This window comes from Drosophila yakuba, unplaced genomic scaffold (genome assembly GCF_016746365.2).
Source record: "Drosophila yakuba strain Tai18E2 unplaced genomic scaffold, Prin_Dyak_Tai18E2_2.1 Segkk15_quiver_pilon_scaf, whole genome shotgun sequence".
NCBI lineage: Eukaryota > Metazoa > Arthropoda > Insecta > Diptera > Drosophilidae > Drosophila > Drosophila yakuba.
In genome coordinates, this window is record NW_025048787.1 from 33638 (window position 1) to 46312 (window position 12675).

Here is a 12675-nt window from a genome sequence, read left to right on the forward strand (position 1 = left end):
TGGCAACCATCGCGTCGTGTCTGGTTATTGAATTACGTTGCTTTTTGAGCGTATTGAGTTTTCGTTTCCGATTTTTTGGTATATATTTAAACAAATTTGAACAATTTTAACCCCATAGTGGGAATGGATAAGTTGAAATCGACGATATATTGAAAAATACATTTCCTTGGTGAAACACATTGTGGCCCTGAAAAGGGCCGTTTTGGATTAATGTCCGCAGCATTCGTAGGAACAAATTATTTGGAGCTGGTGTACTTGGTGACAGCCTTGGTTCCCTCACTGACAGCATGCTTGGCCAACTCTCCCGGCAGAAGCAGGCGAACAGCCGTTTGGATTTCTCGACTGGTGATGGTCGAGCGCTTGTTGTAGTGAGCCAGACGAGACGCCTCGGCAGCAATGCGCTCGAAAATATCATTTACAAAGCTGTTCATGATGCTCATCGCCTTAGATGAAATGCCGGTGTCAGGATGGACCTGCTTGAGAACCTTGTAAATGTAGATGGCATAGCTCTCCTTCCTCTTGCGCTTCTTTTTCTTGTCGGTCTTGGTGATATTCTTCTGAGCCTTGCCAGCCTTCTTGGCTGCCTTTCCACTAGTTTTCGGCGGCATTATTCACTTTATTTATATTTTCACAAACACAATTCACTTATCATAATGTGGCTCCGAACGCGTTCATTTTTATACTTTTTTACGAACAATCATTTCAGGTCTAAGTAACCTACCCCTAACTGAAAGCGCTGGCAGACGAAAAAGTATAAATATTTCCCTGCCGGGGTTCGGCCAGCATTCGTGTTCCGTGTGTAAAGTGAACTAAGTGAAATAAACGCAAAGCAAAATGTCTGGACGTGGAAAAGGTGGCAAAGTGAAGGGAAAGGCAAAGTCCCGCTCCAACCGTGCCGGTCTTCAATTCCCTGTGGGCCGTATTCACCGTCTGCTCCGGAAGGGCAACTACGCCGAGCGTGTTGGTGCAGGCGCTCCAGTTTACCTAGCAGCCGTAATGGAATATCTGGCCGCTGAAGTTCTGGAGTTGGCAGGCAATGCTGCTCGTGACAACAAGAAGACTAGAATTATTCCGCGTCATTTACAGCTGGCCATCCGCAACGACGAGGAGTTAAACAAGCTGCTCTCCGGCGTCACTATTGCCCAAGGTGGAGTCTTGCCGAATATTCAGGCTGTTCTGTTGCCCAAAAAGACCGAGAAGAAGGCTTAAACTAAACGTTTCAAAAGCTGAATACCTACTTGTACATAAAATCATCAATCAAACCGTCCTTTTCAGGACGACCAAATTGTTACCAAAGATTTGAAAAATTTTTTAACTACGTTACTATTATGTTGTATTGAATAAATTATACAAAAAATTATTTTAGGAATTGTCATATTTTATTTATATATGCAGTAAGATTTTTCAAATTTTCTATTATATAAAATATAAAGTAGTTTTTTTATTTTTCGCACTCCACGATGCGTTGATATACACACGGTGTCTGAATTCAGTACAGTCTGTACAAAGCCATGTTATGAATCTATCAATATATACACACTATACTCTCAATTTGGTCTACCTGAAGAAGCAATCAATGATCGACATTTAGTTTGATGCAATAGCGGACTACCTCATTCTTGGGGTTCCCAACCAATAAAAGGACATATTTTTTGAAAATGTACCTCCTTTTAAAAAGTTAGTGGTGGTCCTGAAAAGGACCGATTGCTTAATAAAAGTACAGGACTTTTTTTTTAACCGCCAAATCCGTAGAGAGTGCGGCCTTGCCTCTTCAGAGCGTACACAACATCCATGGCTGTAAGTCTTTCTCTCAGCGTGTTCGGTGTAGGTGACGGCATCACGAATTACGTTCTCCAAGAAAACCTTCAGAACACCACGCGTTTCCTCGTATATGAGTCCAGATATGCGCTTCACACCGCCACGACGAGCCAAACGGCGGATAGCAGGCTTCGTGATACCTTGGATGTTATCACGAAGCACTTTGCGATGACGCTTGGCGCCACCTTTTCCCAATCCCTTGCCTCCTTTACCACGACCAGTCATTATTCACTGTTTTATACTATTCTGCACACACACAGTCCGAAAGTCACTGAAGAACTAATTTCAACATTTTCTGTGTGCCTCTATTTATACGTAAAACGCCAAAAACCCGAGAGAGTACGAATGATATGTTCGTTTCGTTCCTCGCTCGTCAATGAGATGGCCTCTGTTTCTCTTTCTCTTTCTCACCATCCACGCTTGCTATATAAGTAGGTAGCAAATGCTCTGATCGTTTATTGTGTTTTGAAACGTGAAGTAGTGAACGTGAACTGTGGTGAAACTCAAATCGGAAATGGCTCGTACCAAGCAAACTGCACGTAAATCGACTGGTGGAAAGGCGCCACGCAAACAACTGGCTACTAAGGCCGCTCGCAAGAGCGCCCCTGCGACTGGAGGTGTAAAGAAGCCCCACCGCTATCGCCCTGGAACAGTGGCCTTGCGTGAGATCCGTCGCTACCAAAAGAGCACAGAGCTTCTGATCCGCAAACTGCCTTTCCAGCGTCTGGTGCGTGAAATCGCTCAGGACTTTAAGACTGACTTGCGATTCCAGAGCTCGGCTGTTATGGCCCTGCAGGAAGCTAGCGAAGCCTATCTGGTTGGTCTCTTTGAAGATACCAACTTGTGTGCCATTCATGCCAAACGTGTCACCATAATGCCGAAGGACATCCAATTAGCGCGACGCATCCGCGGCGAGCGTGCTTAAGTTGGCAAGGCTTCAATTGGCAGCCAAAGCCCTAGCATACTCTACAATCGGTCCTTTTCAGGACCACAAACCACATTCAATGAGATTTAAATTTTTCTTTTGCAGCCTATTTATAAAAGAATATATATTAGAATATAATATTATATATAGAAAATAATAACAGAATTGATATTCTATATTTTGTCTTTGTGTTAAGTTCAGCTGAATATATTATTGAAATGTTTATAAGGGGCAAACGGCACTGAAACTTCAAACATTTCTAAAAAATAGAAATTCTGCTAATGAAAGAATCGAAATATTGTTATTTTAATTGTTAGCCCAACATTAATAAAATAAAAGAAAAGGTTAATATAAAAACAGTTGTTTTATATTTTTTATTAGTGCTAACTTCCTTTAGAACACTGAAATAGTCATACGGAGCAAGAACCACGTTACCTTCAAACATCTATAAAAAATCAAAATTCTGCGAATGACAGTTTGGAAATAATGTAATTATATCGGTCAGTCCAATATTTAGAAAGTAACAGAAAACTATAACATAAAGATTGTTTATTAAAATTTTTTCTTAGTTTTAACTCAATTTGGGAATATTATTGAAGAGGTCGTACGGGGCCAGTGGAACTGCCCCTTCAACCGTCTGTAAAAAATAAAAGATCTGTAAAAACTTGTTTTGAAATTGGTTAATTACGTAGGGAAATTCAATATCTAATATACAAAAGAAAGAGATAATACAAAAAAGATTGCTTTATATTTTATTATTAAATAAAAACATTGTATGACATACTATATGAAGGCTGATATATGGTAGGGAAATTGATTTATTTTAGACAAATTATTTATAAAAATGCATGAAAACTTTAATCTACTAAAGCAAACACGTTATTATTTTAAGAAAATATTAAAAATCCATTGTTTTTGACAATATATGTATTTTTTAGAATCAAAAACTATTGCTGAATGATGCCGTAGAGCAAACTTTTTATGTAGTTCATTGTCAACTTAAATCAAGTAATAAAGTATCTCAAACAATAATAGACGCTCCTTTTTTAGGTTTTCCTAAAGGTCGAAAGTTGAAGTTGTAATAAACTTCGGGAATCTCTAAATTATTTTCATGATTTATAATTTAAAAACATGTTTTTCTATAAATTGCTCTAGATAAAAATGTGAATATTCAAGTTCAATAAAAAAATATATCACTGCCACTTATAAATGCGACGCCCAAAAGTTAGCTCCATTCATCAAGAAGTACTTAAAATCGGCCGTGGTCAATGGAAAGCTTATCCAAACAAAGGGAAAGGGTGCATCTGGATCATTTAAACTTTCGGCCTCCGCCAAGAAGGATAAGGATAAGGATCCGAAGGCGAAGTCGAGGGTTTTGTCTGCTGAGAAAAAAGTGGAAAGCAAGAAGGTAGCATCCAAGAAGACTGGTGCTTCCTCCAAAAAAACTGCCGCTGGGGCTGCTGACAAAAAGCCCAAGGCTAAGAAGGCTGTGGCCACCAAAAAGACTGCCGAGAAAAAGAAAACCGAGAAGGCAAAAGCCAAGGATGCTAAGAAAACTGGAATCGTAAAGTCGAAGCCCGCCGCAACAAAGGCGAAAGCGACCGCGACCGCAGCGAAGCCGAAGGCTACAGCAGCCAAAGCCCCAAAGGCAAAGCCAGCGGCGTCTGCAAAACCCAAAAAGACTGCGAAGAAAGCAGCGGTTTCTGCTACGGCCAAGAAGCCGAAAGCAAAGACTACGGCCGCCAAGAAGTAAATTGTGAAAAAGTACAGTAGTTAGTACATGTTCGCAATCAAAATTTTAGATTTCAACATCTGAAATTTGTTTAAACAAGCCCTTTTCAGGGCTACAACGATTCGTTGCAAGAGAAAAAACTTTCATTTAAATGCTATTTGAAAATTAAAATGCTCCATTAATTTTATTGGCAACCATCGCGTCGTGTCTGGTTATTGAATTACGTTGCTTTTTGAGCGTATTGAGTTTTCGTTTCCGATTTTTTGGTATATATTTAAACAAATTTGAACAATTTTAACCCCATAGTGGGAATGGATAAGTTGAAATCGACGATATATTGAAAAATACATTTCCTTGGTGAAACACATTGTGGCCCTGAAAAGGGCCGTTTTGGATTAATGTCCGCAGCATTCGTAGGAACAAATTATTTGGAGCTGGTGTACTTGGTGACAGCCTTGGTTCCCTCACTGACAGCATGCTTGGCCAACTCTCCCGGCAGAAGCAGGCGAACAGCCGTTTGGATTTCTCGACTGGTGATGGTCGAGCGCTTGTTGTAGTGAGCCAGACGAGACGCCTCGGCAGCAATGCGCTCGAAAATATCATTTACAAAGCTGTTCATGATGCTCATCGCCTTAGATGAAATGCCGGTGTCAGGATGGACCTGCTTGAGAACCTTGTAAATGTAGATGGCATAGCTCTCCTTCCTCTTGCGCTTCTTTTTCTTGTCGGTCTTGGTGATATTCTTCTGAGCCTTGCCAGCCTTCTTGGCTGCCTTTCCACTAGTTTTCGGCGGCATTATTCACTTTATTTATATTTTCACAAACACAATTCACTTATCATAATGTGGCTCCGAACGCGTTCATTTTTATACTTTTTTACGAACAATCATTTCAGGTCTAAGTAACCTACCCCTAACTGAAAGCGCTGGCAGACGAAAAAGTATAAATATTTCCCTGCCGGGGTTCGGCCAGCATTCGTGTTCCGTGTGTAAAGTGAACTAAGTGAAATAAACGCAAAGCAAAATGTCTGGACGTGGAAAAGGTGGCAAAGTGAAGGGAAAGGCAAAGTCCCGCTCCAACCGTGCCGGTCTTCAATTCCCTGTGGGCCGTATTCACCGTCTGCTCCGGAAGGGCAACTACGCCGAGCGTGTTGGTGCAGGCGCTCCAGTTTACCTAGCAGCCGTAATGGAATATCTGGCCGCTGAAGTTCTGGAGTTGGCAGGCAATGCTGCTCGTGACAACAAGAAGACTAGAATTATTCCGCGTCATTTACAGCTGGCCATCCGCAACGACGAGGAGTTAAACAAGCTGCTCTCCGGCGTCACTATTGCCCAAGGTGGAGTCTTGCCGAATATTCAGGCTGTTCTGTTGCCCAAAAAGACCGAGAAGAAGGCTTAAACTAAACGTTTCAAAAGCTGAAAACCTACTTGTACATAAAATCATCAATCAAACCGTCCTTTTCAGGACGACCAAATTGTTACCAAAGATTTGAAAATTTTTTAACTACGTTACTATTATGTTGTATTGAATAAATTATACAAAAAATTATTTTAGGAATTGTCATATTTTATTTATATATGCAGTAAGATTTTTCAAATTTTCTATTATATAAAATATAAAGTAGTTTTTTTATTTTTCGCACTCCACGATGCGTTGATATACACACGGTGTCTGAATTCAGTACAGTCTGTACAAAGCCATGTTATGAATCTATCAATATATACACACTATACTCTCAATTTGGTCTACCTGAAGAAGCAATCAATGATCGACATTTAGTTTGATGCAATAGCGGACTACCTCATTCTTGGGGTTCCCAACCAATAAAAGGACATATTTTTTGAAAATGTACCTCCTTTTAAAAAGTTAGTGGTGGTCCTGAAAAGGACCGATTGCTTAATAAAAGTACAGGACTTTTTTAACCGCCAAATCCGTAGAGAGTGCGGCCTTGCCTCTTCAGAGCGTACACAACATCCATGGCTGTAACAGTCTTTCTCTTAGCGTGTTCGGTGTAGGTGACGGCATCACGAATTACGTTCTCCAAGAAAACCTTCAGAACACCACGCGTTTCCTCGTATATGAGTCCAGATATGCGCTTCACACCGCCACGACGAGCCAAACGGCGGATAGCAGGCTTCGTGATACCTTGGATGTTATCACGAAGCACTTTGCGATGACGCTTGGCGCCACCTTTTCCCAATCCCTTGCCTCCTTTACCACGACCAGTCATTATTCACTGTTTTATACTATTCTGCACACACACAGTCCGAAAGTCACTGAAGAACTAATTTCAACATTTTCTGTGTGCCTCTATTTATACGTAAAACGCCAAAAACCCGAGAGAGTACGAATGATATGTTCGTTTCGTTCCTCGCTCGTCAATGAGATGGCCTCTGTTTCTCTTTCTCTTTCTCACCATCCACGCTTGCTATATAAGTAGGTAGCAAATGCTCTGATCGTTTATTGTGTTTTGAAACGTGAAGTAGTGAACGTGAACTGTGGTGAAACTCAAATCGGAAATGGCTCGTACCAAGCAAACTGCACGTAAATCGACTGGTGGAAAGGCGCCACGCAAACAACTGGCTACTAAGGCCGCTCGCAAGAGCGTCCCTGCGACTGGAGGTGTAAAGAAGCCCCACCGCTATCGCCCTGGAACAGTGGCCTTGCGTGAGATCCGTCGCTACCAAAAGAGCACAGAGCTTCTGATCCGCAAACTGCCTTTCCAGCGTCTGGTGCGTGAAATCGCTCAGGACTTTAAGACTGACTTGCGATTCCAGAGCTCGGCTGTTATGGCCCTGCAGGAAGCTAGCGAAGCCTATCTGGTTGGTCTCTTTGAAGATACCAACTTGTGTGCCATTCATGCCAAACGTGTCACCATAATGCCGAAGGACATCCAATTAGCGCGACGCATCCGCGGCGAGCGTGCTTAAGTTGGCAAGGCTTCAATTGGCAGCCAAAGCCCTAGCATACTCTACAATCGGTCCTTTTCAGGACCACAAACCACATTCAATGAGATTTAAATTTTTCTTTTGCAGCCTATTTATAAAAGAATATATATTAGAATATAATATTATATATAGAAAATAATAACAGAATTGATATTCTATATTTTGTCTTTGTGTTAAGTTCAGCTGAATATATTATTGAAATGTTTATAAGGGGCAAACGGCACTGAAACTTCAAACATTTCTAAAAAATAGAAATTCTGCTAATGAAAGAATCGAAATATTGTTATTTTAATTGTTAGCCCAACATTAATAAAATAAAAGAAAAGGTTAATATAAAAACAGTTGTTTTATATTTTTTATTAGTGCTAACTTCCTTTAGAACACTGAAATAGTCATACGGAGCAAGAACCACGTTACCTTCAAACATCTATAAAAAATCAAAATTCTGCGAATGACAGTTTGGAAATAATGTAATTATATCGGTCAGTCCAATATTTAGAAAGTAACAGAAAACTATAACATAAAGATTGTTTATTAAAATTTTTTCTTAGTTTTAACTCAATTTGGGAATATTATTGAAGAGGTCGTACGGGGCCAGTGGAACTGCCCCTTCAACCGTCTGTAAAAAATAAAAGATCTGTAAAAACTTGTTTTGAAATTGGTTAATTACGTAGGGAAATTCAATATCTAATATACAAAAGAAAGAGATAATACAAAAAAGATTGCTTTATATTTTATTATTAAATAAAAACATTGTATGACATACTATATGAAGGCTGATATATGGTAGGGAAATTGATTTATTTTAGACAAATTATTTATAAAAATGCATGAAAACTTTAATCTACTAAAGCAAACACGTTATTATTTTAAGAAAATATTAAAAATCCATTGTTTTTGACAATATATGTATTTTTTAGAATCAAAAACTATTGCTGAATGATGCCGTAGAGCAAACTTTTTATGTAGTTCATTGTCAACTTAAATCAAGTAATAAAGTATCTCAAACAATAATAGACGCTCCTTTTTTAGGTTTTCCTAAAGGTCGAAAGTTGAAGTTGTAATAAACTTCGGGAATCTCTAAATTATTTTCATGATTTATAATTTAAAAACATGTTTTTCTATAAATTGCTCTAGATAAAAATGTGAATATTCAAGTTCAATCAACATTAAAAAGTCACTAAAACCATATATCAACATTTGAAAAATTCATAATGAAAAAATAATTATTTAAGAATGTAGAACTATTAAAACTTACTTTTAATAAATATTTTAAACACTTAATATTTAAAAAAAAAGTTTGCACTTCAAGCAAACATCAACATAGTAAATGACTGCTAGCAGTCGTATTGTCAAAGTGCTCTCCTCCTCGATTCTCATCCGAGCGAGGGAGGTTGGCAATCAGCGCGCGGACTATTTTCTGAAGAAAAAAAGGGTTCTTAGTGAAGAAAAATGTCTGATTCTGCAGTTGCAACGTCCGCTTCTCCAGTGGCTGCCCCATCCGCGACAGTTGAGAAAAAGGTGGCCCAAAAAAAGGCATCTGGATCTGCCGGCACAAAGGCAAAGAAAGCCAATGTGGCGCCGTCACATCCGCCAACTCAGCACATGGTGGACGCTTCGATTAAAAATTTAAAGGAACGTGGCGGCTCATCACTTCTGGCAATAAAAAAATATATCACTGCCACTTATAAATGCGACGCCCAAAAGTTAGCTCCATTCATCAAGAAGTACTTAAAATCGGCCGTGGTCAATGGAAAGCTTATCCAAACAAAGGGAAAGGGTGCATCTGGATCATTTAAACTTTCGGCCTCCGCCAAGAAGGATAAGGATCCGAAGGCGAAGTCGAGGGTTTTGTCTGCTGAGAAAAAAGTGGAAAGCAAGAAGGTAGCATCCAAGAAGACTGGTGCTTCCTCCAAAAAAACTGCCGCTGGGGCTGCTGACAAAAAGCCCAAGGCTAAGAAGGCTGTGGCCACCAAAAAGACTGCCGAGAAAAAGAAAACCGAGAAGGCAAAAGCCAAGGATGCTAAGAAAACTGGAATCGTAAAGTCGAAGCCCGCCGCAACAAAGGCGAAAGCGACCGCGACCGCAGCGAAGCCGAAGGCTACAGCAGCCAAAGCCCCAAAGGCAAAGCCAGCGGCGTCTGCAAAACCCAAAAAGACTGCGAAGAAAGCAGCGGTTTCTGCTACGGCCAAGAAGCCGAAAGCAAAGACTACGGCCGCCAAGAAGTAAATTGTGAAAAAGTACAGTAGTTAGTACATGTTCGCAATCAAAATTTTAGATTTCAACATCTGAAATTTGTTTAAACAAGCCCTTTTCAGGGCTACAACGATTCGTTGCAAGAGAAAAAACTTTCATTTAAATGCTATTTGAAAATTAAAATGCTCCATTAATTTTATTGGCAACCATCGCGTCGTGTCTGGTTATTGAATTACGTTGCTTTTTGAGCGTATTGAGTTTTCGTTTCCGATTTTTTGGTATATATTTAAACAAATTTGAACAATTTTAACCCCATAGTGGGAATGGATAAGTTGAAATCGACGATATATTGAAAAATACATTTCCTTGGTGAAACACATTGTGGCCCTGAAAAGGGCCGTTTTGGATTAATGTCCGCAGCATTCGTAGGAACAAATTATTTGGAGCTGGTGTACTTGGTGACAGCCTTGGTTCCCTCACTGACAGCATGCTTGGCCAACTCTCCCGGCAGAAGCAGGCGAACAGCCGTTTGGATTTCTCGACTGGTGATGGTCGAGCGCTTGTTGTAGTGAGCCAGACGAGACGCCTCGGCAGCAATGCGCTCGAAAATATCATTTACAAAGCTGTTCATGATGCTCATCGCCTTAGATGAAATGCCGGTGTCAGGATGGACCTGCTTGAGAACCTTGTAAATGTAGATGGCATAGCTCTCCTTCCTCTTGCGCTTCTTTTTCTTGTCGGTCTTGGTGATATTCTTCTGAGCCTTGCCAGCCTTCTTGGCTGCCTTTCCACTAGTTTTCGGCGGCATTATTCACTTTATTTATATTTTCACAAACACAATTCACTTATCATAATGTGGCTCCGAACGCGTTCATTTTTATACTTTTTTACGAACAATCATTTCAGGTCTAAGTAACCTACCCCTAACTGAAAGCGCTGGCAGACGAAAAAGTATAAATATTTCCCTGCCGGGGTTCGGCCAGCATTCGTGTTCCGTGTGTAAAGTGAACTAAGTGAAATAAACGCAAAGCAAAATGTCTGGACGTGGAAAAGGTGGCAAAGTGAAGGGAAAGGCAAAGTCCCGCTCCAACCGTGCCGGTCTTCAATTCCCTGTGGGCCGTATTCACCGTCTGCTCCGGAAGGGCAACTACGCCGAGCGTGTTGGTGCAGGCGCTCCAGTTTACCTAGCAGCCGTAATGGAATATCTGGCCGCTGAAGTTCTCGAGTTGGCAGGCAATGCTGCTCGTGACAACAAGAAGACTAGAATTATTCCGCGTCATTTACAGCTGGCCATCCGCAACGACGAGGAGTTAAACAAGCTGCTCTCCGGCGTCACTATTGCCCAAGGTGGAGTCTTGCCGAATATTCAGGCTGTTCTGTTGCCCAAAAAGACCGAGAAGAAGGCTTAAACTAAACGTTTCAAAAGCTGAATACCTACTTGTACATAAAATCATCAATCAAACCGTCCTTTTCAGGACGACCAAATTGTTACCAAAGATTTGAAAAATTTTTTAACTACGTTACTATTATGTTGTATTGAATAAATTATACAAAAAATTATTTTAGGAATTGTCATATTTTATTTATATATGCAGTAAGATTTTTCAAATTTTCTATTATATAAAATATAAAGTAGTTTTTTTATTTTTCGCACTCCACGATGCGTTGATATACACACGGTGTCTGAATTCAGTACAGTCTGTACAAAGCCATGTTATGAATCTATCAATATATACACACTATACTCTCAATTTGGTCTACCTGAAGAAGCAATCAATGATCGACATTTAGTTTGATGCAATAGCGGACTACCTCATTCTTGGGGTTCCCAACCAATAAAAGGACATATTTTTTGAAAATGTACCTCCTTTTAAAAAGTTAGTGGTGGTCCTGAAAAGGACCGATTGCTTAATAAAAGTACAGGACTTTTTTAACCGCCAAATCCGTAGAGAGTGCGGCCTTGCCTCTTCAGAGCGTACACAACATCCATGGCTGTAACAGTCTTTCTCTTAGCGTGTTCGGTGTAGGTGACGGCATCACGAATTACGTTCTCCAAGAAAACCTTCAGAACACCACGCGTTTCCTCGTATATGAGTCCAGATATGCGCTTCACACCGCCACGACGAGCCAAACGGCGGATAGCAGGCTTCGTGATACCTTGGATGTTATCACGAAGCACTTTGCGATGACGCTTGGCGCCACCTTTTCCCAATCCCTTGCCTCCTTTACCACGACCAGTCATTATTCACTGTTTTATACTATTCTGCACACACACAGTCCGAAAGTCACTGAAGAACTAATTTCAACATTTTCTGTGTGCCTCTATTTATACGTAAAACGCCAAAAACCCGAGAGAGTACGAATGATATGTTCGTTTCGTTCCTCGCTCGTCAATGAGATGGCCTCTGTTTCTCTTTCTCTTTCTCACCATCCACGCTTGCTATATAAGTAGGTAGCAAATGCTCTGATCGTTTATTGTGTTTTGAAACGTGAAGTAGTGAACGTGAACTGTGGTGAAACTCAAATCGGAAATGGCTCGTACCAAGCAAACTGCACGTAAATCGACTGGTGGAAAGGCGCCACGCAAACAACTGGCTACTAAGGCCGCTCGCAAGAGCGCCCCTGCGACTGGAGGTGTAAAGAAGCCCCACCGCTATCGCCCTGGAACAGTGGCCTTGCGTGAGATCCGTCGCTACCAAAAGAGCACAGAGCTTCTGATCCGCAAACTGCCTTTCCAGCGTCTGGTGCGTGAAATCGCTCAGGACTTTAAGACTGACTTGCGATTCCAGAGCTCGGCTGTTATGGCCCTGCAGGAAGCTAGCGAAGCCTATCTGGTTGGTCTCTTTGAAGATACCAACTTGTGTGCCATTCATGCCAAACGTGTCACCATAATGCCGAAGGACATCCAATTAGCGCGACGCATCCGCGGCGAGCGTGCTTAAGTTGGCAAGGCTTCAATTGGCAGCCAAAGCCCTAGCATACTCTACAATCGGTCCTTTTCAGGACCACAAACCACATTCAATGAGATTTAAATTTTTCTTTTGCAGCCTATTTATA

At 40.9% G+C, this 12675-nt stretch overlaps 9 protein-coding genes and 2 pseudogenes across 9 annotated transcripts; 5 read left to right on the top strand and 6 right to left on the bottom strand.

Moving 5' to 3' along the window:
- Nucleotides 1-187: 187 nt before the first annotated feature.
- On the bottom strand, nt 188-649 carry LOC120322202 (histone H2B). The gene has a single exon (XM_039377259.2). The coding sequence runs from the start codon at nt 606-608 to the stop codon at nt 237-239; it is 372 nt and encodes a 123-aa protein (XP_039233193.1). The 5' UTR covers nt 609-649; the 3' UTR covers nt 188-236.
- Nucleotides 650-772: 123 nt separating this feature from the next.
- LOC120322195 (histone H2A) lies at nt 773-1274 on the top strand. Its single transcript, XM_039377252.2, has one exon. The coding sequence runs from the start codon at nt 835-837 to the stop codon at nt 1207-1209; it is 375 nt and encodes a 124-aa protein (XP_039233186.1). The 5' UTR covers nt 773-834; the 3' UTR covers nt 1210-1274.
- A 414-nt stretch (nt 1275-1688) lies between these two features.
- Nucleotides 1689-2111, bottom strand: LOC120322225 (annotated as a pseudogene).
- A 156-nt stretch (nt 2112-2267) lies between these two features.
- LOC120322228 lies at nt 2268-7474 on the top strand (annotated as a pseudogene).
- Nucleotides 4851-5312, bottom strand: LOC120322200 (histone H2B). The gene has a single exon (XM_039377257.2). It carries the CDS (start codon nt 5269-5271, stop codon nt 4900-4902), a length of 372 nt encoding a protein of 123 aa, XP_039233191.1. The 5' UTR covers nt 5272-5312; the 3' UTR covers nt 4851-4899.
- Nucleotides 5436-5937, top strand: LOC120322197 (histone H2A). The gene has a single exon (XM_039377254.2). The coding sequence runs from the start codon at nt 5498-5500 to the stop codon at nt 5870-5872; it is 375 nt and encodes a 124-aa protein (XP_039233188.1). The 5' UTR covers nt 5436-5497; the 3' UTR covers nt 5873-5937.
- On the bottom strand, nt 6351-6770 carry LOC120322223 (histone H4). Its single transcript, XM_039377279.2, has one exon. The coding sequence runs from the start codon at nt 6702-6704 to the stop codon at nt 6393-6395; it is 312 nt and encodes a 103-aa protein (XP_039233213.1). The 5' UTR covers nt 6705-6770; the 3' UTR covers nt 6351-6392.
- Nucleotides 7475-8835: 1361 nt separating the features above from the next.
- On the top strand, nt 8836-9739 carry LOC120322186 (histone H1-like). Its single transcript, XM_039377242.2, has one exon. The coding sequence runs from the start codon at nt 8875-8877 to the stop codon at nt 9649-9651; it is 777 nt and encodes a 258-aa protein (XP_039233176.1). The 5' UTR covers nt 8836-8874; the 3' UTR covers nt 9652-9739.
- A 266-nt stretch (nt 9740-10005) lies between these two features.
- Nucleotides 10006-10467, bottom strand: LOC120322209 (histone H2B). The gene has a single exon (XM_039377266.2). It carries the CDS (start codon nt 10424-10426, stop codon nt 10055-10057), a length of 372 nt encoding a protein of 123 aa, XP_039233200.1. The 5' UTR covers nt 10427-10467; the 3' UTR covers nt 10006-10054.
- Nucleotides 10468-10593: 126 nt separating this feature from the next.
- On the top strand, nt 10594-11092 carry LOC120322188 (histone H2A). The gene has a single exon (XM_039377244.2). The coding sequence runs from the start codon at nt 10653-10655 to the stop codon at nt 11025-11027; it is 375 nt and encodes a 124-aa protein (XP_039233178.1). The 5' UTR covers nt 10594-10652; the 3' UTR covers nt 11028-11092.
- A 414-nt stretch (nt 11093-11506) lies between these two features.
- On the bottom strand, nt 11507-11926 carry LOC120322222 (histone H4). The gene has a single exon (XM_039377278.2). It carries the CDS (start codon nt 11858-11860, stop codon nt 11549-11551), a length of 312 nt encoding a protein of 103 aa, XP_039233212.1. The 5' UTR covers nt 11861-11926; the 3' UTR covers nt 11507-11548.
- Between the last annotated feature and the right edge of the window lie 749 nt (nt 11927-12675).

Excerpts from the sequence above, each read along its gene's own strand:
- LOC120322222 (XM_039377278.2), bottom strand. The coding sequence starts at position 11,860 with ATGACTGGTCGTGGTAAAGGAGGCAAGGGATTGGGAAAAGGTGGCGCC.
- LOC120322188 (XM_039377244.2), top strand. The coding sequence starts at position 10,653 with ATGTCTGGACGTGGAAAAGGTGGCAAAGTGAAGGGAAAGGCAAAGTCC.
- LOC120322197 (XM_039377254.2), top strand. The coding sequence starts at position 5,498 with ATGTCTGGACGTGGAAAAGGTGGCAAAGTGAAGGGAAAGGCAAAGTCC.
- LOC120322223 (XM_039377279.2), bottom strand. The coding sequence starts at position 6,704 with ATGACTGGTCGTGGTAAAGGAGGCAAGGGATTGGGAAAAGGTGGCGCC.
- LOC120322186 (XM_039377242.2), top strand. The coding sequence starts at position 8,875 with ATGTCTGATTCTGCAGTTGCAACGTCCGCTTCTCCAGTGGCTGCCCCA.
- LOC120322202 (XM_039377259.2), bottom strand. The coding sequence starts at position 608 with ATGCCGCCGAAAACTAGTGGAAAGGCAGCCAAGAAGGCTGGCAAGGCT.
- LOC120322200 (XM_039377257.2), bottom strand. The coding sequence starts at position 5,271 with ATGCCGCCGAAAACTAGTGGAAAGGCAGCCAAGAAGGCTGGCAAGGCT.
- LOC120322195 (XM_039377252.2), top strand. The coding sequence starts at position 835 with ATGTCTGGACGTGGAAAAGGTGGCAAAGTGAAGGGAAAGGCAAAGTCC.
- LOC120322209 (XM_039377266.2), bottom strand. The coding sequence starts at position 10,426 with ATGCCGCCGAAAACTAGTGGAAAGGCAGCCAAGAAGGCTGGCAAGGCT.